Here is a 27,651-nt window from a genome sequence, read left to right as displayed (position 1 = left end):
TCCCATCCCACACCCCCCAGAATCAGGCTAGACGAGAGGAGTCATTGAATTATACCTGTGTTAATTTTAGTCAACTCCCATTTGGATTCCTTTTCTTCCTTCTTTCCACTCATCCATCATTTTCACTATATCTAGCTAACATGATAAAAGCAGATTTAAAAATCTGTCTCTTCCTTCCTCCAAAGCTTCAATATTTTATTACTATCAATGGAAGAATTTCTAACTTACAGTATTTAATTATTTTTTTTAAATTGTTTATTGTATGCCTTTTAAATGCCAGGCACTGAAAGGCAGAGTGAACAAAACAAAAGTCCTGACTTCATAAGCTTACATTCTGTGGAAGAAACAGAAAGTAAACAAGATGAGTGAAGAAAATGAAGAGTACACTAGATAGCAGCAAATGCCTTGGAGAAAGTAAAGCAGAGAAGCAGGATAGGAGATCGAGGATGAGGGAGCTGAAATTTTAGATCAAGTAACCTGGGATGGCCTCACTTAAAAGACAGCATTTGGATAAGGACCTAAAGGAAGTGAAATAGTGAACCTCCACCTTTGGGGACAGCGCTCCAAGGCAAAACTTGGGGTCAGTTTGAGCATGATGTTTGAGCATGAGATAGCCTACAGGAGGCCAGAGCTCTGGAGTCTTGCAGGCTGGTGTACAGAAGCAGTTGGAGGGTTTTGACCTTTAGTAGTATGAATTGGCTTACTTAAAAAGTTTGATTCTCAAAGCTGGCTTCTGCACTGACAGAATAGAACAAAGTCTGAGCCAGAAACCCATGCAGCTACTTAGAAATAATCCTGTCCAAAAACTTGGGCTAAGGTGGAGGTGGCTCAGGTAAGGAGAAATTCTTGGTATATTTTTAAAGTAGCACTGACAGCATATGACATGATATGGGCTGGGACTGTGAGAGAAAGAAGAATTGATGTTGTCTGCTATTTAATGGCCTTCACAAAATGGCCTCACCCTTCCTTGTTAATTTCATCATCTGCAGGAGAAAGTGTGATGAAAACTCCTTCAACTTGAGAATTGAAGTCTTGAGTTCAGTTTACAGCTTGGCCACTTAGTGGGGTTATGATTTCATAGAAATCATGTAAACCTTTTCGTAGGGCAGGATGATTCTTACTTCATAGGGCTGTGATAAGATCTTCTGATTATATTATTAAACACTACTAGGTCAGAATGTCATTTGTAAATCCTCTACTCAGGCAAGCTAATCTAGTAACTAGCCACTGTTCATGTGCACTGTGGGCTCCCCAAGCCTCCTGCATCTGTGGATGGGCCTTGTGGTTTAGTGGCTCTTTCTTCCTCACCATCTCCATTCAGTAGACCCTCCTCATTCTCTAAGGACCACTTGGTAGTCCAGAGCATTCTTCCTCTGTGAAGTCACTTCTGACCCTCTTTTCCCTCTTAACACTTTTTTTTCCCCTCAAGTACTGGATATTGAATAAGTTAAACATTGAAGATTTTTGTCTTAAGGATTTTAAATGCTTAACAGAAGACAAAGGCATCGGATTCTTGACAATTCACAAACGTATGTTTTACTTCCCTTTTGAGAATACAATGGCTGTGTTTTTATGAAAGTTTCAGTTGTAAATTTTGTATAGTGTAATATAAAAATTAATAAAATTAGAATTGTGAATTTACATTCTGTGATATGAAAACAGATAAAAATCTCACTTTTTGTGTGTGTATTACTGGGGATTGAACCCAGGGCTTCATATATTTTAGCCAAGTGCTCTACAACTAAGCTACAACCTCAGACCTCTTTTGTTTTTACATGAGACAAGTTCTCACTAAGTTGTCCAGGCTGACTTGAGATCCCTCTGCCTCAGTCCCCAGAGTAGTTGCAATTATAGGCATGCACCACTATACCCAGCTAAAATCTCACTTTATAAGCAAAACAGTAATTATATAGAAATTATGTTTAATATTTATTGTAAGTAGAAAATCAGTCTTCAAGAATGGCTTATTTTTAAAACTTTGGCTTATATTACAAAAAGATTTTGGTAAAGGCCCACAGGAAATGAGACAAAATTTTTTTAAAAAATGTGTTGGAGGCAAACTTGAAGAGATTTAATGCATTTGTAGAGAATACTCAAACCTCTGGAATAATTGATTCCTGTAGCAAGAGATAAAAATGAGTGTCTCCAACTTGTATCAAAATTTATCATACTGCTTTGGGTGAAAAGAGAGGTGGCTGTAAATTTTTTTTCATCAGAAGTTAATTGACACTTGAAATTCATATAGAAAAATAGGTGTTCCTTCTGGAGATCCAAAAAGATCTGAGTTCCATCTCTTTCTTTTCTTTTTTTTTTATTTCCTGTATATGAGGCAAGTGCTCTAATACTAAGCTATATCCCCTGAAAGACCTGACTTCCCTCTGAAAATAAAAAGTAGAATGTAGAATGAACACCAGAACATAGTGTGGCATTCAAAATCCTTTTCTTTTTGTCTTATGTTTCATTTATCACCAGGTTGATTTATTCTTCCCTTTTAATCCAGAATCTATCTCTACATGATCCCAAATCTCACTCCGATTACTTTCCATCTCTCTTATTGCAGTAAGGTCTTTTAAGTGACTTTTCTTTTTCTGCGTCACCCACATATATCACATTTTCCTCACTTCAGCTACAAGTATCCCTCTAAGACACATTCTGTACTGTGGATCTCTTCTTAAGTCCTTGAGAATCAAAGACCAAATTCCTTAAGATTATACAAAAGGTTTTTCTGATTTGTCACTTGTCTGTTTATCTCTCCAGCCTTAGAAGTTTTTTCACATGCCACATACACTCCTTGTCCTTTTAAACACAGAAGATAAAATGAAGTAGTTAGGTCCTGCATGTGACCTGCTATGCTCCCTCTCAGCTCTGAGCCTTTTGATACCCTGATTCTGTTTGTGAACTGGCTGCTACTTTTTTTTTTTTTTTGGAAGGTTCTGGGGATTGAACCCAAGGGTGCTAAACCACTGAGCTACATCCCCTGTCCCTACCCTTTTTTTTTTTTTTTTGAATTTTTTATTTTGAGACAGGGTCTTGCTAAGTTGCTGAGGCTGGCTTTGAACTTGAGATCCTTCTGCCTCAGCTTCCAGAGCCACTGGGATTACAGGTATGCCCACCATGCCAGGCTGGCCATTACTTTACTCATGCATCCAAACATCACTTTGCTGAGTAGCTACCAGGAAAAGTACTGAACAGAAATAGTTTCTACTTTCATGGAAACTATAGCATAGTAAGAGAAACAAGACTCCCATCTGATCATCATTTAAATGTATAATTAGAAACTATAATAAAAATCTTTGAAAAAATGTGCAGAAAGCTATGAGAGTTTATTTCAGTGGAAAGTGTTTTAGTCAGGGAGTATGTGATGTTTTAGATGATATCTTAAGGATAAATAGAAGGCAAAAGAGGAAGGAAGACGTCCTTCAAAGGGAGCACTAGTATATGTAAAGACCCTGGGTTGAGACTGTGTGGTGCCTTCTGGTTCCTCTAGAAGGCCAGTGCTAGAGAGAGAAAGGAAGATAGTGATCCAGTATGAGCATGGAGAGAGAGGTAGGGGACAAGCATGACCAGCTGTTGGTATGGATCATAAAAATAATATGAAAACATTGAAGGATTTATGTAAATAAATGCCATAATTAGAGTTTCTGTTTACAGAAATCAATACAGTTGCTATGCAAATGAGTGGACATATGAATCAAGGGAATCAACCATTTGTAATATTGAAATAAGAGTTTCCCAGTGGCCCAGTTTTGGAACATGTCAAGATAAACAAGAGAAAATTGGGCATTCTTTGGAGGAGATGATTAGTGCTTTGAGTCTGTGGCAAATAGATGAGAATACTAGCTACATGATTGTATTAATCAAGATTAGGTTCAATTGTAACTGACAGAAAACTTTGCTTAAGCCATATTAACAGATAAAACAAGATAATATATTTATTTCTGTCATATGAAAATATGGATGGGTGACCAGGAAGGAGTAGTCCACCAGAGACCCAGGGTCCTTCTGTGTGGTCATTCTGTCATTCACAGTCCATGACCAAATGGCAGAAATTCCCATTTAGGCAGCAAGGTGAAGGAAGGGTCAAATAGACAAGATATAAAGCATACTTATATGCTCTTTGGAGGATAATTTCCTGAAGCTTCTACACAAAACTGTCGGCCAAAGCTCAGTCACAGAGCCATATCCAGCTGAACAAGAGTTAAGAAAATGCATTTATTGTGACTGTTTACATGGTGAAGGATGAAATCCCATTGTCTTGGATAAAGAGAGATTTGATAGTTTAAAAAAAATAAACTCTACTATAATGCTTTAAAATTTTAATCTGTCAAATTCCTTCATAAAGTGTCATCTGAACTAGGTAGGAGCACTGTAATATAAGGGTCACAAGACAATAAATCTTTTTGTCAAAAAATACAAGAGGGGCTGGGCTTGTAGCTCAGTGATAGAGCTCTTGCCTAGCACATGTGAGGCACTAGATTCAATTCTCCGCACCACATAAAAATAAAGAAATTAAATAAAGGTTTTGTGTCCATCTACAACTAAAAAAATATTTTAAAAAACACTTGGGGAAAATATAGGACCTAAAATGACCATGTTTGAAAATAGTCATTTTCTATCCATCTCTGAAGATAGATTTACTCTTTTTACCATTTTTGCATTTGCAGCAAAAAAAAAAAAAAAAATTCCATCTTATCTCATGTTTACATAGATAGCTTCTAGGTGTGTAAGTAAGAAAATCATTGCTTATTTCATTATGCCCTTCTTGAACTGTGGCATAAGTAAATGCCATAGTCACAGCTGCAGATAATTTTAACCAAGCTACAATGTTGGTTACTCCTTCTGTGTACTGAGAACTTGAGGTTCAGACTGTGGCCTTTGAACACATTATTTCAGGACTAAGTTGCTTTGGCTGGAGTCCAAACTAAATGGTCACTAAATCTGCTCTATAATTCCAGTCTGGTGACATTAAATGCACTGAGGATTGAAGAATTTTATTCCTCTCCTACGCTCAAGTCAATATGCAACATGAAGTAGATTTCCAAACATACACACACCTTTCTCCTGAAGTCCACTAGACCAGATAAAGTGAGTTTTGAGTCTGTGGCAGATAGATGAGAATACTAGCTACATGATTGTATTAATCAAGTGATGATGAAGTATCAGGTGCCTATAGAGCAACTGGTAAGACCAATGAGGGTGGCTCTAATGTGAATAGGTACAAACTGCTGCTATCTCCCTTTATTACTTCTCCTTTTCAGATTAAGTGACACCCTATGGCACATTTAGGTCTCTCCTTCCCAAACTAGTTCCCATAACCTAGATGTTTCTCTATCTCATCTTCATCAAAATGACATATGCTTCATCTAATGACTTTGTTATCCTGACTATATTCCTTGAAAATTTCTATATTGTCAGCTCTTCCTGTTTTCTCCTCAATGTCTCACCCATCTGAAATATGACTTCTATATCCAGCATTTCATTGCCTGATCATGTTGAATATGTCAATGTCCTTCTCACTGAAAATACAACAGCCACTTTTCTGTCCTCTCCAAAGTGAAAATTTTTATGGCATATGGACGATTCCTGTCCTTTAAAAATTATTTCCTCCCTGGCATAAATATCTCCGGCTTCTCTTCCTGCTGCTCTGTGTACAGACAATTGCATCAAATAACTCTTGCAAAAGAATATCAAATAAATAAACTGAATTTGTGTGGTTAGCAGCAACTCTGAGATGCTACTCATCCAAAATAGGTCATTATCTGTGGATGATATAAAAATTGTTGATGTGTAAGAATGCAGTAGCTTAAGACTTCTTACCCCACTGTCATTTTATTTCAAAAAAATTGTGCATATAATTATATGTATGATAACATTTTAGAATATTTTATGTGCAGTTGATAGTATTCTCTGATGTCTATGCAAAAGGCTTTGGTTACTTATTGTAATCTGATAATGTGATCATGTCTATGGCATGCTCTCCCTATTATTCTAATTTTTTTTTATTCCTTTGAAGTTATTTATATAATTCTGTATATTTTGCTTAATGGTTAGTTACCTAACTATCAGTTTTGCTAGACAAGAATCACATCTTTGTTTATCTAGATATACCTTATAAAATTGTGGATGGTTTAGGTCTTCAGTAAATAGTACACATTAAAGTGTTAAAACAGCTTTTTAAGGAGAAGCAAGATTTAAAATATTCTTTACAGTAGAAAATCTCCTTTCAACCATTTGAAATTCACCTAAATCTGCAGCCTTCATATTTTGACCACAATATATTATATTACACATTTTTAATAGCTAGAAGGTATAAATTATAGCCAGATGTAGAAATAGTATGACCTGACATGTGACTTTCTAGTTTATATAACAACTAAGTTACATAATCATAGATTCAACAGCAGTATTTTCTCCTAGTTACAATTTATTCCCAGCTATCTTGGCAAATAAATAAGACACACACACACATCTGAGCAGCAATGAATAATATGAGAGCATGTTAAAATCAAACATAGCTTATAAAAGAATGTAAGTTTTCAGCTAGGGCTCTGAAACTGTAGCTGTGTGTCCTTTGTACCACATTGAAAAGATGCCATTCATTTCTGACTTTGATTAATGGGGCTTTTTAGGTGGCCAACTTTCTTTGACATTTAACAAAGATTGTGTCCGAGGGTTTTTTTTTCTTATTTCAAGTCTAGCATCATTTCTAAATCCAATCAATTAGATAATAAAATGCTAAACTTGAATTATGGATTTATTATTGTAAATCTTTTCATTATTCTGTGTAGAAACATGTAAATTTTGTTCAGAAGGTGTGTGTCTCTGCATCCTGCACAAGTCACATCAGCAGTAGAATAACAACAAGGATACCTAGTACCGACATGAGTCTTGACAGCCACACGAGGCCGAAAAATAGCAGCAATGTCTGGAGAACTAAGCTAAGATGTGGATTGATCACAGGGAGTAGAAAAACTATTTCTCTGTGTGTGGCCCATCTTTATCATTTATAAAACAATCAAGCAAACAAAAAAATCTTAGAATTATTTTTGTATGACAATAAGTCAAAGGAGAAAAGGGGGAAAATGTCAATAGGCATTTTTTTAAAGTATTACTTTGAAGTCAAAGAACACATTCATAGGTGTCAAAACGTTAGTAGAAAGAAGAAATGTTGCCTTCATTTCCATCAGAGAGCAATTCCCAGCAACAGAAGAAATGAGGTCTGAAAATGTGCATTAAGAAAGGCTGCATACCATCATGTTACATATGTATTGAATAGGAATTTTGATAAAGAGTCCCAAGTTTCCAGGAAGGTACAGAGGTGGGGAGGGCTAGGGAAGATTTCAAAAGGTAATTACTGGCCTGCATTACGAAAGGAAAGACTAAGCAAAGCAACAGATACACCAGAATAATAACAGAGTAATTAATATGCCCCCTTTTATCTTCTTTGGGGATTTTTTTTTTCATTTAGCTAAAAATGAATCCTGACTGCTGCAGTATTTCATTTGGCAGGATATCAGGTAATTTATATTTCAAATATGATCTCATCATCAGTTCCATCTGTTGATATTACCTGAGCATCGTAATGTTTGAAACTCTGACATGTGGAAAACATAACTCAAAATCAAAGTCTCTGAATCTGACTCACATATAATCAGAAAGCCAAAAAAAAAAAAAAAATGTGCTCTTATCCTGCAAGCACTGTGTATTCATTTCACTTTTACCACCACCAGCTCCCTATCCTAACTCCAGAATTTAGGGAGGGAGAAATTACAGGCAAGTGATATAGCATGAGCTCAAATAAGTGTTGGATTTTCTTAAAGAGGATTAGAATGTTTTGTTTATGCTAAGCTGTAAAGTGAAAAAATTACTAAAGTCTGTGATCCTAACCAATCCATGTTTAAGGGTATTTATAGGTTTGAAGGATCTTTTCTCTTCACTAATATTACAATTCAAAACTGAGAGCTAGAGAAAGCAGTATGAAGATATAACTCCAGTACTATGATTATAAATTTATAATTCCTCCCTTAACCAGATGCTTGTACCAGGTGTTTTTCCTTCCCCACAGGTAGATCTGTGTGGTGGTTCTACCTTCCTGTCTTCACATAAAAAATACCTTCACCTCCAGCACTTTTCAGCCCTCAAAACCAATGCAAGTGGTTTCTCCTTTGTGGGTTTTTATTTGTTTGTTTGTTTATTTGTTTGTTTGTTTGTTTTTGTCCCAGGCAGACATAACCTAGCCCAGGCAGACATAGCCTAGCCTTCCCTTTGGTCAACACTTTATCCTGAGTACTCTATCACTGCACTTTTAAAAACTAAGTTGCATTTGTTTATTTGAATGCCTGTCTCTTCTGTTGTCTTATGAGTACCCAGTCCCTTACCAAGTGATTATTCAACTCACTCCCAATCTACATTACTCCTGTAAAGAGAGGACAAGCTTAATACATAAAGCCTTTGCAGTATAAATCTGTCCATATCATCAAACGAGGCTCTGCTGGTAATGGCTCTCCTATGAATACCATTGTACTGTTTCTTTTACGTCTTCTCTGCCATGGTGGAACCGAAGCTGTTACTACTTTGCTCCAATGGGAAGTCAAAACATTTCTTCAAAATGAATTCTGTCTAGTGAGCAAAAAAACAAAAAGCATTTATGAAATTGATATTGACTACAAGTGATGGTAGACTTGGTTTTTAGTTTTCTCATCGAAAATGTGTCTAGACCAATGGAATATTCTCCAATAGAGCAGTTTTGTGAGCTTTTACAAGAAATGGTGTTGCTACTTCATTCAATCAATAGCTTACAAGATTTTTTTTTGCCCTGAATACAGAAAGTAAGATCAAATGATTCTGAAACAGCCACTCAGATTTTTAAGTTTCTAAGCAATCAGTGTATATTTTGGAGCTTAAAAATATTGATGGAGACTCACTGCCTGCATATGTCATTAAAAAAGAGTATAAACAGGTTTTTAGTAACTCTTTTTCCTGCCCAATAGGATACTCAATACTTCAAGCTATAATGGAAAAAGCAGGACAAAATGGTTGGCATGTCAGCGCTATATGTGTGGAAAATTTTAATGACGTCAGCTACAGACAACTTCTAGAAGAACTTGACAGAAGACAAGAGAAGAAATTTGTGATAGACTGTGAGATAGAGAGACTTCAAAATATATTAGAACAGGTAAGTCCTATTATCTTATTATTCTTGTAATGGCAACCTTTGCCCAATTTGTCTCAAATAATATCTTCTCCCAACCATCGAATTTTAGAGTGTGAGTTTTGCATGATTTTTCCCTGGGACCAAATCATAGTCCTTGATCACCAAAGTCCATTTTGGTTCTTAGGTCTCGTGAACTTAGGATCACTATTTCTACTCAGTTTTTAACTCTTAATAATAGAAGTACCCTCAGTGAATCATCATGAGCTCCTTCTTGGCTTTCTTTTTAAGAAATAATAATTTTGAAGATTACAGCTATGAAAATATTACAAAATTTTAAAATGTAGGCCTTTTATCCTTTAGAGAATCAGCTTCATGAAAAACAGCAACACAAACTGGCAAAGCACTGATATAAAAAATTAAAGTAAATACTGTGTGTGGTCAATTTTTCTACTAGATGTTATAAGTAAATACATTATCTACTATGGTAAAGATGATCTTTAACTCTACTTTGCAAAGGAAGAATCCTTTAATCAAGCTTTCAATAAATATTTTTATTTGCTTTAAAGGAGGCAGGAAAAGATAAAACTGAGCTTTGCCATTGCATTAAGTGATAGGAAAATATTGTCCGATAATAGATAATATTTGCTTTCCCCCAATCCTGCATATCATGATAAAGGTTTGTGGAAGTCTTCAGCAAAAATGCAGTGACTGTATGCCCTCTAGTGGTTTTACAAATGCATACTCATTTATCTACAATGGCTAGGCAACATGATTTGGAGTTGATGACTTTGTTTTACTGCATCATTATGTGATTTGATTTGTAATAGTAAACTTAGCAATTGGGAGGCTGATTTCTAAGTATAATTTTAGTACTCAATTATAAAACATCAAAACCAAAATTGTTTCAGAGGTTCCTCCTTAATACTTAAAGGCACTGAACTAGATGTCTTATTCCTCAACTATATGCTAGCATTTGTAAAAATAATAATAATAATGGTAAAAAGTGTGTTGCTTTTTCAAGACTTGAATCCAGAACATTATAAGAGAAGTTGACAAAGTATTTACCTCCTATTATCCCTTTATAGAAGAAAAAGCACCAACTAAATACAAAAACACTTCACTGAAGAAAGGTATATACAATTGTATATTTGTTTTTCTAGGAAATATTAGTTATAAGCTTATATATATCACTGAGGTTTATTCCTGAAGGATTCCAAAAAAAATTATTAAGCTTGCAGCGATTCAAGACATGTGAACATTTTTAAGTAGTATTTATAGAATCCAAGAAAAACTTTCTCCCCTACTTTCTTAAGCAATGCAGTCACTTGAGCTCCAACTCCCCTTCTCTTTCCCTCCCACTCCCGACCCTGTATTGAGAGTTTGAGTTGTTTGACCTGAACAACTGAAGCTTTGTAAATAACTCATGATGATCCCACAGAACAGCCAATTCTAAGAACTGCCTGCATTGCCAAGTTCCTGTCAGAGGGCGAGTAAGGCTCAGAAAGACCCTCCACTTAGCACCTGTGCTTAAAAGATGCAGTCTGGAGGAGGCAATTGAGTGCCTAAAGCACACTGACCCGTTTCAGAGGCTTAGCTGGTTTCTAAGAAGAAAATCAGCACACTCCTGTGCTTTGGATAAACTCTGAATAAGCCTTAAAGGAGCTCCTGCTAAGGGAACTGGACTTTCTTTTTTTTTTTTCTGAAGAAATGTAAAAATTTGAGTGCCTACCTTGCCTATTCTTTTTGCTGAATTCTAAAAGGTTTTGTTTCTATCAAGACTATATAGGAAAAATGAGAATGGTAATAGTCTCTTGTCCCTTTAACTGCCTCTCAGGTACACAGCTCATATATTAGAACAAACCTATTCTATTGTGAGAAAGTAATGCACTCTTAATTTTCCCATAACTTTCCCTCCTCCCCCCCCAAAAAAACTTTAAAAACAATTCTGAACATAATTTTTTATTATATGTAATTTAATTCCTCATTGTTTTAGGCAAAATGACTTCTAGTATTTCTTGGTTTTACTCTTATTCAAACAGAAGAACTAATCCAAATTTTGTCAGAAATTTGTACATAACCCTGAGTTTCAACAATACATCTGTATTTTAAAATTCTTTCATAAATTAAGATAACATAGAAAATAATTTTAGAGAACCAACCATTAAATAATTTTAGAGAATCAACCATTTTTCAAATAGTGGTTACCAGAAACTGGGGAGGGAAGCAAGGGGGGATATGGGAAGAGATTAGTCAAGGAATATGAGCTCACAGCCAGATAGGAGAAATAAGTTCTGATGTCCTATTATACAGTTGGGTGATTACAGTTAACAAGGTTGTATTGTACATTTAAAAATAACCAAAGAGAATTTTACATGTCCTGAACACAAAGAAAAAAATAAATGTTTGAAGCCTGGCCCAGTGGGGCACACCCGTAATGCAAGTGGCTCAGGAGGCTAAGACAGGAGGATCAAAGTCAGCCTCAGCAAATTAGTGAACCCTAAGCAACTCAGTGAGTCCCTGTCTCAAAAAAAAGGGGGGGGGCTGGGGATGTGGTTCAGTGGTTAAGTAGCCCTGGTTTTAATCTCTGGGGTGTGTGTGTATGTATGTGTATGTGTGTGTGTGTGTGTGTGTGTGTGTGTATATATATATATATATATATATATATATATATTTGATATGATGGATAAACTAACTATCCTGGTTTGATCAGTATACAACGTACATGTACCAAAATATCAGACTTTTACCCATAAAGATGTACAATTACTACAGCAATAAAAATTGTTTTAATAAAATTTTAAAAATAAAAGGTGAAATGCTAAATAAACTTAGTCAGCCAATTGCTTTTGAAAAAGTAGCCCTTCTCTCAGAAGATGATGAAATTAATCCAAATGAAGATAAGAGGATATATTATTAAATTTCTAGAAGGACAAGCACACTTTACATTATGTGGCAGCAATGCTGTCAGTAATCAATTCCCTGACACTTTAATTTGTATCAATTTGCAAAAACATAACAGAAATAGCCCACATGATATTCTTTCAACATATATTAATGGACAACAACCATATGTTAATGGATAGAGAAGCGTTTCATCTTCTGTAAATGTTTTTTAACTTATTTTTATGCCATGAACTAATTAGTTCTTATAAATGTGTTTCTGTTTAAAATTGCAGTTAGCCATATACCCATTCAAACATTTCAAAAAGTGAGCATCAGAATATTAAATTAAGTTTAGCCCTGAGGCTATCTCCTTGAATCCTTGAGTGATGTGTGATGTGCAACCTAACCTATTGCAGGTAGCTGAGGCTTAGTCCACCACAGCTGCTGAGCTGCACAGTCACCGGCAGCCAGCTTTTTCAAAACTAGGCAAAACACTGAAATGTAACCAATTAAGCTGTCATTTATGTCACTTCTGTTTTCTGTCCATAAATGGTGTCTGACTACTTTACAACCCTGGAAATCTTTGAACCTGCTCTAGTTCTGAGGGCCTGTCCAATTCTAGAATCTTAAATAAAGTCAATTAAGATGTTTAAAGTTGTATGTTGATCTTTTGACAAGAATAAATATTTGGAAGTGTAGTTTAAGATATTTTTTCCTTTCATGAAATGACATAAGAAAATGGAAGAATTTGTGTAAATAACACCACTGGGCCATTTAAGGCAATAGAAATATAATGAAACTACAAAGTTAGGTCTACTGTGACTTTCTTTGTATCAAATTTAATCAAACAAATTGTATTTTTGGCTCTCTAAATTCAATGGACCATTCAGTCAGTCCACCATCTCCAGGGGGAAAAATTTTTTTAAAGAAATTTACAATATTTTTAAATGTTGGATGTATTTGTGATTAATTTTTGATAAAAGGCTCTAGTTGTGCTTGAATTAATACTACTAGCTGAACTAGAAGTTAGTACAGCCAGCACAATAGCACATGCCTATAATCCCAGCAACTTGGAAGGCTGAAGCAGGAAGATCACAAGTTCAAAGCCATCTTCAGCTATTTAGCGAGGCCCTAAGCAACTTAGCAAGACTCTGTCTGAAAATAAAAAATAAAAAAAGCACTGGGAAGATGGCTCATGGGTAAATTCCCCAGGGTTCAATCCTCAGTACTATTATAAAGTACCATCTGGGACACTAGCTTTATTCATCTCACCTAATTTTCTTGAGTAATTTTGCATCAGTGGTTTTAGAATAGCTTTCAATAGCTCAAACTTGTTAAGTCCCATCATCTTTAAGGTGGGACACATGACAATTTAAATTGAGCAACATATAAAGCACTTATGGTAACTTTATAAATAAATGTTTTAGAGTTCTATTCATTTAAGAAAATAGGTGAATGATTAAAGTCTTTGAAAAAAATATAAACATATTTCTCCTATACGTGAAAATATACATAAAATATATATAATCTCTAGATTAAGATTTCCAACCAACTTAAAGCACATGTGTTGATTTTGTTAAAATATTCACAGAAATAAATACATCGAACAATGAGTTAATATAACTGAAATTGAATAAACTGCTTTTATGTCAAAATAAGCAGATTACAATAAGAGCCTTCTACCTATTATTTTCACACATTTCTATTACTTTTAAATCCCCAATTTCATACTTGCAGAATTCCTAGGGTTTCTACATTATACCTTATCAATTGAACATTTAAATATATTAGATTTTGATGTACATTTTTAACCCAGTAGCAAAAAAACAACAAACTAGACCTTAATTATCTTTTTGGCATCAAAATACATTTTGGCAAAATATCACTTAATACTTAGTGACTGCTCAGACCTTTCACTTCACTGTGAAAACACCCTGGGGTCCTGCAGTTAGATGTTTGGTTTTCCTTTTGTTACTGAGCCTCCAACTCTAATACTGTGGAACAGATAAACTGAACTATAGTGTTTAAAAACAGAGGTATTTTCACTCTTTGAGAGATAGATAAAAAATCTTCAATTGCTTATTTTTTAAAAAAAGTACATTGAATTACTTTATTCTTGAATCACCTATGTTTTGTCTTCTCACTTTAAATAAGAAAAATTTATCTGAGATTGTCTTGAAAAACCTTGCTTGCTCTAAAAATCAATAATGCTCTTTCCAATGGAGTATTTCTGTATTGTGTTTGATCATGAAGAAATATATAACTTTATACATGGAATATGTTTTGAAAAGAAGTATGATGTAAAACCTCAATTGGGTGGCCTTTTCTGTACAGTTATTAATTCTTCAGATATTTCTCAGGTATCTACTCTACACAGCCACATAAATGCAGGTACTATATTCTGCTAAATTACAAACTAAACAGATAATTTTTATGTTTGGTTAGTAACTCCTATCTACTTAAGTTTAAACCAAAGCTGTTTGCCAAAATCCCATTAAAATATATTCTTTCTTTTAGAAATATAATTCATAGAAAGAGAAGAAGAATTTCACACTGCCTCAGGGATCTGCTATGAATGCCAGTTTTCATGAATAGATGATGACATAAAAGGCATTAGGAAGAGAATAGGAACTCTATCAACCCCAGGACATATCATGGCTGGATAAGAATTCTTAGTATTTATCAGGAAAAGACAGTAAAGGCTGGCCTTACAGTATGAAACTGATATTTAATAAAAGGACAGGGGGGGAAAAACAGCTCTACATTTGGCTCATGCATATCTCAAACTGTCTCTTTATGACATATCTCAGATTTAATTGGCACCCCTTTCAGCAGTATTGCCAGTTTCACTATATGAGAGGGAAAGTCAGTGTCCCAAGAGATACAGTGTAAACCTCAGATAATTGGCAAACCCAGTGACCTCCCCATTCTGTTTACAAATTAATCAAAAATCCCTAGAGGCTATGATTGACCTTTGAGAAGCTTATTGCATCACCAAAGAAAACCAATAATCCTACCTCAGGGCAAGATCAATTAGAAAGAAGAAATTTCCCCCCCCCAACATAAATGTGACCATTTTTGCATAAGGGTGAAATATGGGCTTAGCTCCTATTAACTTATTCTAAGCTCAGAGATATCTACATGTCTAGCACCACCAAAGTGAGATCTCAGGTCCCAGGCAGAATCTAGGGCAAATTGGCAATTGCATGACAACACTGACTGAAAGATCAAGATTGTACATCCACAGTCTGCATTTACAAATTTTTACAATTCTCAAACATTAGGAATTATACCAAATCTGAAACTCTGTATGTTCTACCTATACTTCCCAAAAAAGACATTAAATAAAGGATTTTTTTTTTAAGCTAGAGATTTAAAGCCACTGTACCCCATAGTTGGTTGAGGAATTTTAGCTACTGGCTAATGGCTATAAAATCTTTTTCTTTTTTCATATCAAATTAATTTTTTAAAAACTCAGAACCAAACTTGAAGAGACAGAAGAGACAAAAAAGAAGCAAAAAGAAGAAAAGAAAGATCCTTAGTTATGAGGAGAAGGAGTCACTCCAGAAGCTGTCTGATAATTAGAGATCATGGCTTTGGTCATTCAAGTCTTTTATACAAGGATGAGGTAGCAAACATCTGGATAGCAGTGGGAAGAACAACTCTGTGCTCCACACCTTGTAGGTTCATACAACATCTACGTGCCAGATGTTGTTCCAGGCAGGATCTGCAGTGTCATAGAAGATCCCTGCAACGAATACTTGCACTCAAGCGGGGAGCTAAAAAGCATGAATGAATCATTACAAGACCATTTGATGGCTTCAGGAACAGAAATATTATGAAATGTATCCAGAAGTCAGCAGATGGGATGACAAGTAAAGTCCACTGCAATCAGGAATGTTTGAGAGAGAAAACAGGTATTTCAATTAAAATTGCATTGTGTTTTTCCAAGTACAGAAAAGGGGCAAGAATAGTCCAGGGCAGAAAAAAAAATACAAAGAAGATGAAGAGTATTCTATATGATAAAAGCTGAGTAAAGGGGAAAGGAAGAAATTAAAATGGAATATTATTGAGGATGAAGTTGTAAAGATTAGAGGGAGAAAAGGGGTAGGTCCCTTATATTGCATCAGTTTAGCTAATTGTCTTTCCTTATTAAATACATTTTCCATCAGAGCAGAGTTTATCATTTACCAATATATCACTCAAAAACTAATTGTCGAATAATTGAAAATCTGAATATGCCTTACTTGAAAACATGGGCAGGAGACATTGCTTCTATGTGTTTAAGGAAAGAGCACCCAGCAGTCCTGGAGCTCCTGAAGGTGAGCTTTCAATTACCTGGAAAGCTTTCTTATTCAGACTCTTACCCCCAAAAAATGAAGGAAAACCTATGTATTCTAGAATTTGTTGTGTAGGCTAAAAAACCCACTAGAGTTTCATTTCCATATATTAAAGTAACAATGAATGAGATGCAGCAGGAACAAATTAAGCACCCAAAGAAATTACTACAGCAAAAAAAAATCATATCAGCGTTTTCCCGCACTGCAGCATTGGCAGAGCTGGCTGCTTTTGCTTCATTATAAAATTCCTTTTGCATATCAAGCTTTGCTCAGTCAGGATCTGCAACAAAACAAGAAGTTCAAAAGATTTAAAATTATTCTAAGAAAGTGAATTTTACTTCTTTAATCTTACTTTTTGTCTGAATTGGTTTGAATGGACAAGTCCCATTAGAATACACTGAGCTGATTGTTCTCATGGAAAACAGAAACACCTTTACAGATGTCAGCCAGACTAGTGCAAATGGAAACAGGGTGTGTTTCATTGTCTCCTAGCAACTGTTGCAATGTTGCAGCTATACCTCATTTATAAAGTTTTTTAAATGATGAAAATAAAGGATATAAGTTTTTCAAGAAAGAAGAAAAGTATGATTGTCAGAATGCAATTTTTTTTTTTTTTTTGTCTTGGGAGAATTCAGAATTCTCGGATTAGGTTTGGTTCAACTAAATTGTTTTAGTTACAAGAACAGTTTTTAGGATAATTTCCTCTGTTGTTTGGATGTGAAGATTCAAAAGTTCAGTCTTTTAAAAAAGATTAAGCAAAATCTCCTTGATAATTTAGAGGTTTAAAATTAATTAGTTTCTCTAGCCTTAAATCGGACTAAGCTGCACCCCAGTATTTAACTATGGTTTAAGAAAAAGCATGTAATACTCCTTATTAATTAGAAAAGAGAAAATAAATTCATAATTCATTTCCATAGAATTTTACATCTACTCTCTAAATGTTAAAAAGATGGTGAGGGTAACAAAAAGGAAGGAAAACATTCAATAGTACCTTTGAAGACACTGTCCTGAGTCTTTCAAGCATCAAAAATATAACTACACTTTTATAAATCATAAAGTACTTATATAGTTCTGCAACAAAACAAAATAGCCACCAATAAATGAAATAATGCATTTTTAATCATTTTGATTCCGTCAGAAAGGTAAGGAAACAAATTTATTCTTAACTCTCCCCTTAAAATAAATCACATAACTGAACATGACTTTTCTACTGATGTAGGTTTTCTCCAAGCTTGCATATAATTTGTTTCAAGTTTAATATTATGGAAGGAAATCAAACTACTATTGCTTTTACAAAAAAAAATTAAAAAATAGAAGATTAACATGGTTCATAAGATATTTATTTTCTGTTTTTTTAAGGTTTTTCTGAGAGCAATTATAACAAACAATTGTTATATTCTAATGTCTAATCCTCAATTACCTCTGTACTCGCCATTTGTCCTCCCCTTTAAAAGCACAGAACCAGAACCAATGTTTCACTTTTATAATGTTGTGCTTATGATAAAATGACATAACAATATAAACATATTGCAGGCAACACAAGATAAAACAGATTTTCTATGTCTTCCCATTTCATACAATAAGTTTTCTGTCTTATACATGAATGCAATGCTCAACCTTTTGGTCACTATTTTACCCAAATTTACTAATACATACAAGTTCCAAGTCTTTTATGAAAGTTCAATTCATCTCTTGAAGAAACTCCAAATAGAAAAAAAGAGGAACACAAATAATTTACCACAATGTGTAAAAGTGAAGAAAAGATGAAATACAATTGTTGAAAGATAAATTAGAATTCCTCAGAAAGGAAAGCAGGGAATGGGAATTTGAGGCAGATGACCTGCGAATACAGAGCAACAGAAAGCTGTATATCCAGGGCAAGCTTGTAAGTGTAACTGAGCATCAAATACAGGGGAAAGAGAAGATGATCAAGGCAAACAAGCAAACTGATGGTGCCAAAAGCTGAAAATGAAAAGTCATTTACTGTTTTAGTCAGCTTTTTCCCTGCTGGCACTAAAAGACCCAACCAGGACAATTTCAAAGGAGGAAAAGTTTATTTGAGGGCTCACAGTTTCAGAGTTCTTAGTTCATAGAAGACCAGTTCCATTTCTTGGGACTCAAGGTGAGGCTGACATCATGATGGAGGAGTATGGTGGAGGGAAACAGTTCTCATGGTGATCAGAAAGCGAGAGAAAGATTCCACTCTCCAAATACAAAAAAATTATGTACCTAAAAGCCACGCCCCCAGTGAACCACTTCCTCCAGCCATACCCCACCTGTCTCCAGTCACCACTAGTTAATCACATCAGGGATTAATTTACTGATTAGGTTAAGGTTACAACACACTCATTTCTCCTCCAAACCTTCTTGCATTGTCTCACACATGAGCTTTGGGATATCTCACATTCAACTCATAATATTTACTAAACTTATTTACTAAATGTCTACTTTGCCAAGAACCATGATACACACTTATTTTAGGGATTAATAGTTTTCATTACTTTATTAAGCTTTTGAGAAATACAACTGATCTGACCTAACTAGGTTTTTTTTTAAAAAAGGAAAAATAGCCTTTAAATTTTGACTGACACATATAAAATGCGGGCAAAATACTTATTATGGAGTTTTCGGTGTAAATATTACATACCTATAGTACATAGGTCAATCTGATTTATGAGAGGTATTTTTTTCCTGGCTTTTATCTCTGTAGTCATAACTTTTTTCTTCTTTAAAATAATATTAGGGTTAATCATTCAAAAAATGTGAAGGGTTTATGTAAAACTTTTATACTCATTTATCTGCTTCCTCTCTGAATTTACCATATAGGGATCTGATTCTCTACTACCTGACTTTTATTGATGAGTACCATTAAAAAGTCCAAATAAACTCAAATGCAAAGGAACTATCCTACTAAAATAAATGCAAGTAGTATAACTTCAGGATCATATGTCTTATATATTTAATTGATCACATTTTCATCCATTGAATATAACTACATATGCAAATTTTAAAACTTGTGATCAAAAAGTTATTAACTGAAGTTATTAAAGAGTGAGGAAGGTGCTTTACCAAAAGTTATGGACAGAACTTACTTTAAATATGCTTCAAATGATCTGGTTGAGTTAATGTGGATAAAAAGTAATCAATACTGAAAGAAAATTTTTAAATGTTTCTACAGCAACATTTATGTTTGTGCTAAAGTAACAAAGTGTGACTTGCATGTGAAAGTTAAGGAAGGAGGTAAGTAAGTGAAAGTCAATGCTGGAGGAAGGATGTCCTTAAACCACCTTTTAAAACTTCAACACAACTGAACACTATCTGGCTCTTGAGATTTCAGTGTACATTAACATATTAAAGTCTCTAAAAATTCCTAAAGAAACCTCTCAAGCCTTATTTAACCTACTGTTCCATGCAAAATTGGCAACAGAACAATTTTTTCACAGCCACTCTTTACATTTTATTTGCCTAGTATTCATCCAAGAAGATTACAGAAATCTTGAATTAAAATGAGAGAGGAAAGAATGTTCAGATGATAATAGTGCAAATATGATGAAGAAAGAAATATAAAATCAAGGGGATAGAGTGGAAATCTGCTATATTAATAGAAGCCTCCCAGAACTAGTGGCTCACACAGTCCTCTATACCAGTGACAGAATCAGACTCTCAGAGAGACTGGGTCTCAGAAGTCATCCATCCACCACCATGTCCACAGGGTGCCTATGCAGCCATGTTTGAACAAATGGTTTCATCTTGAGCATATTTGGTCTTAAAATTCAGCAAATATTTTATCATAAATATATATTTGTTTGGGATATATATGACATTGAAAAATAACTTACGGCCTCGACTGGCGGCACATGCCTCTCATCCCAGCGGCTCTAGAGGCTGAGACAGAAGGATTTCAAGTTCAAAGCCAACCTCAGCAACAGCGAGTTGCTAAACAACTCAGTGAGACTCTGTCTCTAAATAAAATACAAAATGGGGCTGGGAATGTGGCTCAGTGATTGAGTGCCTGGGAGTTCAATCCCCGGTACCAAAAAAGAAAAAATAAATAAATAAAAATAACTGGAATTTCTATCATCAACAGTCCCCTCAAGTTTTGCAGGGATGGATGTTGATTTGTTGATGATATATCCAATAAGGGACAGCTCAAGAGATGAAATAGTCTTATTATTATTGATTAATAAATGTTAACTATGTACTTCTGTTTATGGAATTGCCATTTTTCAAAGAGAGAACCATAAAAGGTATTTAATACTGAATTATAGTGTACATGGCTTAACTTGTAATTGATAAATCATTTATTGGATTTAGTTGAGTATTAAATTTAGGGGGTATACTCAAACTGTTATTTTAAATATAGATCTAGTAAAGTACAAGCCATTTAAAATTAAATCTAAGTTATTTAAGCTTTTCTGCTAATTAGCTTTCTTAGAGATGTATGATGAAGCTGCAAACCTACACTTGGATGCATTAAGCCTACCTGGTAGCTCTCCATCCATGTGTCTCTATCCCTATCTCACACAAAATAGAACAAAGAACATTGTTCAAATAAGAAGTATATTATTCAAATATATATATATATATATATATATATATATATATATATATATATATATATTATTCAAATAAGAAGTATGTTCAAACAGGAGATATTTACAAGAAAAGGATTGTGTCATTTGCTTCATTATGAGAAAGCTGATTTTTCTCATCAACCAGTATGATATTCATCAAATATCAAATGTGATAAAGCATGTCACCCTTTTAAGTATGTTTTATTCATTCTCCTCTCATGAAAAATATATTATCATTGCTCCAAAATTAGTCATTTTTGTGAATGGCTATGGTCTAAAGGGAAAGACTGTAATAAAAGAAATACAAAAACTATATTCAAAATACCTGAACTGGAGACCCAGTTTCATCACTTACTGATCTTTAAAAAATATGTTTGTTTACCCCCTTCAAGAGTTTACCCTCTTCCATTTATATCTCATACAAATTACTTTTATATTGCTTCTTACAAAATGTGTCTTTAATTAAAAAATAGCATGTTTCTAACTGGTTCTTTCAAGCTATTATATGTGCTTCAAATGTATAATCACATATGCTATAGAATCTTTGGTGCTTCTTTGAAAATAATCTAAGTCAGTAAATTAAAATGCTGTTAAATCAAAATGAAGATCTGCTAAGGGATGTTCATAGTTAACATTATGAGAATCGTATTATTCAAGCTTTATGGATGTAGAATTTTAGAACCATCATACTAGGCAGAGGGAAGGGTATACACAGTCTTTAATATGCTTTCTGTAGTCAGTTATGGATACCACAGAGGGATGAATGGATGTCACACAAAAGCAGGAATTAAACATCGGAATTTCAGCACTAGCTTTTTACCCTGTAGCTCTAAGACCCTCTTTGTGCAGTATACCTTATAGGGCCTTCAATTTGCTAATTAGTAAAATTGGTAAAGACTGATACAAATTTTATTACAGGAAAAGATAACAACTAAAGAATGTGTTGAGACATTCTGGATAAAGGCAAAGAAGAAACAGTAACAAATAAGTGCTTAAAATGGGTATATAAGACAATATGGGGGTGGGGGGAGATCCTGTGTTAAGAATACAAAGAAATTATCAAAAAATGACACTAAATCATTCCTGTTTATATATGTGAGAGAATAAATAGTTTTCACTAATTTTAGATATCCAAATAACAGTCTGGCAGTTTGTGCAATTTGAGTCCTTGGTTATGCATACAGATTAGGGACTTAGATATAATACAGAGGTGTTACACTTGAGATGAAAGTATGACACAGTAAGCCAACAAAGGTAAGCTTCCCCCACCCCTTACATTACTGATTCTGTTCCCATATCACTGAGATTTTTACTTGGAGACTGGCATAGCTTGATTTTCCTCAGAAGCCAGCCTTAAGACAAGAATTTTTGTGCAAACTGTGTGGGAGGTGAAAAATATACTGGAAAGGGAGTAGAGAAATGTAGTGGATCAAAGGTGTATTCATCAAGCAAATTAGCATGTGGGTGACAAAGGTTTAATCCAGTTTGGAATGAGTGTAAACTAATTACTGGAGGAAGCTAGTGCAGGACACATAGATAGGGATCATTTCTCTTGTGAAGGGGAAAGATTTGGAGGATTTACACAGCAACTTGTCAGACACTGAATGAAGACTACTAGAGCAGAAGAGGGCTTTAACACACTGTCACTTCTGACCACTTCCCTCTTCCTAGGGCAGAATGGGATCTAAAGACCAGAGGAAACTCTGATGAAAGAAAACCTAGGTGCTAATTTGGACATGTGAGTGTGTATGCATTGAAATGATAAGGTGGGTAAGTAGAGTCTATTATAGTCCCTGATGAAGACACAAAGATACATAGGACTCTATACCCAAAGAAGGACCTTACCCCAACATCCTTTACTGGGAATGAAACACTGAACTTCAGTGAGAGAAAGGCCACTACATTAAGAAGCAGCCAATCTTTTACATGCAATTCTCACACCCTTCTCTTTCACTAAAAAAGGATTTTTCCTAATTAGAAACTTTTATAATCTCTAACCTCTCCAAGTATAGAAGAATATAAAAAATATATGCACATACACATATACATGCAGGCATATGCAATACTCATAGACATACATATCTTTATCTTCAAATATCAGATGAGAACTCACATTTCTATTCTTTCCCTAAATTCTGGTTACTTAACAGCCTTAGTTCTTTGTCTGGGGTACTTTATTTTCCTCACTTCATTTATGTATCTTTCCTTGAAACTAAAGTTGTGATATTATTTTTCAAGATTGTAGTTTCAGTCTGCAACCTTTTTACTAAAGCACCTTGCCTTACCTTTTTCTTCAGTGAAAACCAAAGTTTTGTTTCCAAAATATATTGTGAAGCATCCCAGCAGGAGGATCCCAAGTGAAAGCCACCCTAGGGGGCTGGGGCTGGGGCTCAGTGGGAGAGTTCTTGTCTCACATGTGTGAGAGCCTGGGTTTGATCCTCAGCACCACACATAAATAAGTAAAATAAATAAATAAATAAACGTTCATTAACAACTAAAAGGTGTTTCTTTGTTTTGTTTTGTTTTGTTTTTGTTTTTAAAAGCCAGCCTCAGCATCTTAGTGAGGCCCTGAGCAATTTGGACAGACCCTGTCTCAAAATAAAAAATCAAAAGAGCTAGGAATATGGCTCAGAGGTTCAAGGTTCAATGTGCAAAGGAAGGAAGAAAGGGATGAAAGGAGGAAGGAAGGAAGGAAAAAAGGAAGGAAGGAAAGAAGTGTGTGTGTGTGTGTGTGTAGTGAAGCACTTTAAAAATCAACATTGGGGGGATATGTGGGAGTTAGGAACTCTATCTAAAGGAGGACTAACTTTTGTATAACAATGAGGGTCTCATTGTTATACAAAATTACATATAAGAGGAGGTGAGGGGAAAGGGAAAAAAACAAGGGAGATAAATGAAGTACAGTAGATGGGGTAGAGAGAGAAGATGGGAGGGGAGAGGAGGGGAGGAGGGATAGTAGAGGATAGGAAAGGCAACAGAATACAACAGACACTAGTATGGCAATATGTAAAAACATGGATGTGTAACCGATGTGATTCTGCAATCTGTATACGGGGTAAAAATGGGAGCTCATAACCCACTTGAATCAAATGTATGAAATATGATATGTCAAGAGCTATGTAATGTTTTGAACAACTAATAACAAAAAATAAATAAAAAATAAAGGAGGATTAACGAGAGTAAGCTTCCAGCATTTACCAGTGTAGTGACCCGAACACAACCATACACATTGTACTCTTTTCTTGATGTCAGTGAATTCTCTGGAACATGATGACATCTGAGAGAAGTTCCAGATGACTTATAAGATCACACTCAAAGGAAAAACAGAACCATTCATACTTGAATGTGCCACTGCATGTCTTTAGCAGAAGGTATTGCTTGATACAGAATCAGTTTCATAATGCTTTCAGGTATTATGTGCCATCCCTTATAGAAGGACTCCTGAGTGCTTTATAAACCATTGATCCACAAAGAATTACCACAAGATCTGTCTATGCATTGAAGGCCAAACTTTTATTTATCTGCATGTTTCAAGTTAACCTCACTATTTTAATATTTGTGGCATTTGTATTCTCTTAAACTTAAGATTCAACCATTCAGTCAATATTTATTTAGTGTCTATTGTCTTAAAATCTATCTTGTTGGCTGGGTGGGAGTTGGGGAAGAAGGGTGAAGTGCTGGGGAGTGATATTGACCAAACTATATTTTAATATCGTGTACATGTGCATATATGTAACACAAATCTCATCAATATATATAACTACAATACACCAAAAAAATGTGGAAAGAAGGGAAAAAAATCTGCCTTGTTCTCCCAAGCAAATAATATAGCTTTCTTTTTGAAAGCCACAGTACTCTCCTCACTTTTCCTTATATTTATGATTTTTCTCTTTGGGTCTTATCCCCTTATGAATAATAAACAATCTTGTGACAGTAACACTGAATGATTTACCATCCTGCTCCTTGAATCTCCTACTCCCAAAACTGAAACATAGAAGGCACTTCACTGAATTAAGCTGAATTGACAGGTGAACTCATGAAGAAATGGTGCTTTGGATATATTTTTTTCTAACTTTAATTAAAGAAAAAAGACTTAGAAGTTATACTCACAAAGACTGATGAAGCCATAATTTGTTAATAAAACAATTACAGTGTTTATATCTGGTATTTAACTTATAAATATACATAACCCTGAGTTTAAAACTAAATTATTCAGCCAACACCATTGATGTTTCTAAAGAATTATTTATTTACTGAAAATAAACAAAAAATGTAATTAAAGGATTCAATTAATCAATAACATGTTTAATTCTTGTGAAGATGGGCCTTTTGAAAGCAGAGATCAATATAACGTGTATCCTTCCTCATCTAATCTTCAGAACTCTAAACAGACTCTGGGTTGTTATTCTTTGTCTAGATGCATCATCTGTTTCTATTTAAAAGATGCAGCCTCTTCACCTCTACATTCTCCTGTCTTGAGGTATATGGAGTTCTGAGAGAACTTTTCTGTCAGGATTTTTATCCCTTTCAGTTATTTGTGGCTTTAATTGATTACAGTTCTTTGCTGGACAGTAATGATTTTTATGGAAATACCCAGTACCAATTTTCCAGTGGTTCCACATATTTTAACATTTACAACTGTATTATACCTTAAAGTGAATATTTTATAAAACTGGCATAAGTGTTTGACTGTAGTCATGCAAAGACCATAAGTTGAGAGTGTTATAAAAAGAAGCAGGTTGGGCATGGAGGCTTAAAGAGAGTGCAGAGAAGCCTTAAATAATCATCCAAGAGAAAGTGGTAGTGAATCAGAAAGAAAAAAATAATGCAACAATCCCTGCTGAGGCCAAAGTGCAGGAATCTATGGTAGACTCAGTACTAGAGTATGCAGTTTCCTAACCAAGTACCAATTATCAAGTTTACCCTTCCCCTTTTACACAAGCTATATCTGAGAATCCCAAACAATAAAATGGCTCTAACCTGCTACACTCATACTAAATCACACAGGTTTGGATCATCCAATACAACAATTCATTAAAATGCTTCTTTATTCAACTCTCTTTATAAGTTTATCTTTTTATTGCTTGTCCTTTTCTTGATGGCACATCTGGCAATTTTAAAAATGTAGAACAGCTCTATAAAGTTACAAATGTAAAGCTGAATTTCGAGAAAGTAAAGGAAATCTTCAGGGGCCAAGAGCTTTAGAGAACTCACCAGATTAGGTAACCAATTGGGGATTCAGTGCTCATCCAAGAACAAGAGCTTTGGGGTCAGCCAAGGCAACAAATTAGATCTTAGACTCTTTATAAAGTGTAATCATCGAAAGGTAACAATCTAATAAAGCTGGAGGAGAAAAATATCCACCATGTATACCTGAAGTCAGTTATGTCTTTTCTGTCCCCAATTGGGCTGAGTGAGGTGAGGGAAATATTTCGCCAAAAATTATCAGAGCCTTTTTCTTCATGCAGATTATATTTTGAATACACACACACACACACACACACACACTGATCTATAATCTGAGAAATTATCAAAAAGTAGCCACAGGTTGGTGATTCTAGTATCATAGTATCTATTAGAACCAAATTCAAAACACTTTGTGGTAATAATTTAAGGGATTTTGGCTGATAATTATCCAGAATTGAAGGGCAATCCTCATAGGCAGTAGAACAAACCCTGAATAATGAAAAGTTAGAAATTCAAACTAGTCATAGTGAAAATGTAGAAATTTGAAGTCAACGAGTATCTATGATGCTATCGAAATGAAAAGATGGGCAGAAGTTTCATTTCACCCATGAAACATAATTGAGTTCTGGTATTACAGGGGTTTTTCTTTATTTCATACTCAAGTCATTCAAATGCAAAAAGAATTTCTGAGGATATCAAAATGCTAAAAAATGAATTTTTTCCTTAATAATGAAAAAGTATGAAAATCTTGTTTTATTTTTTAGGCTATCAGAGGTTGCAAAGCTGCTCATTAGCAATTACAATTAGATTTTCTCTTATTCAAGGAATTTTCAGTTTTATAGAAAATAAGAATTTTTAATCTCCAAAGGAAAAATAAAGTTGTTATCAATAAATAAACTACATCTAAATTCTTCAGGTCATAATTATTTATGTTAGTGCAATCTCTTTAGAAATAGATACATTTAGAAATATATTCTCTTTAGAAATAGTTTATTTCTCTTTAGAAATAAATCGTTGGTTCTTAGCTTTTTCATTTTCTCTAAGGAAATTAAACTACTTTTGAAACAAAGTACAATAAAATAATTGGTTAGTTATAAATGAAGCAAAAGTGAATGAATGAAATAAAATAATGTTTGTTTTTATTTTAACCACTTATATTTAGTGTGGCTTATAAAGTTCTTCTAATTAGAATATCTGACTTTTATAAGGAAAACTATATTATTTCCCCCATCATATTTCCACATGAAATTATGCTACAATCGTTTATTTTATTTCCTTATATCTCCACAGATTGTGAGTGTTGGAAAGCATGTTAAAGGCTACCATTATATCATTGCAAATTTGGTAAGAATTCTTTCTTTTCTACTTTTCATATGAATCACTCATGCATTAAAACTATTTTAACCATGCCTTAAAATAATGCTACAATAAATAGTCAAACAACATTGCCTACTGTGTTTCTAACTCATGGACTATTTTACTACAATGATCATCACATTTCTAATGTAGAATT

The 27,651-nt window shown here is 34.4% G+C and overlaps 1 protein-coding gene across 6 annotated transcripts in view; it reads left to right on the top strand.

Moving 5' to 3' along the window:
* Gria4 (glutamate ionotropic receptor AMPA type subunit 4) overlaps positions 1-27,651 on the top strand; it is a 342,372-nt gene that overhangs the window by 234,358 nt on the left and 80,363 nt on the right. For all 6 annotated transcript variants that reach the window (XM_058586584.1, XM_046466478.2, XM_058586593.1 and 3 more), the window contains exons 5-6: positions 8,991-9,175; positions 27,429-27,482. In XM_058586584.1, the coding sequence (XP_058442567.1) occupies positions 8,991-9,175; positions 27,429-27,482 (239 nt within the window). The remainder of the gene's footprint in view (positions 1-8,990; positions 9,176-27,428; positions 27,483-27,651) is intronic.

The sequence above is a fragment of the Marmota monax genome, unplaced genomic scaffold (assembly GCF_021218885.2).
Source record: "Marmota monax isolate L192 unplaced genomic scaffold, Marmota_monax_Labrador192_F-V1.1 WCK01_AAM20220418_F8-fsc00045, whole genome shotgun sequence".
NCBI lineage: Eukaryota > Metazoa > Chordata > Mammalia > Rodentia > Sciuridae > Marmota > Marmota monax.
This window is presented reverse-complemented; position numbering and strand designations above follow the sequence as displayed.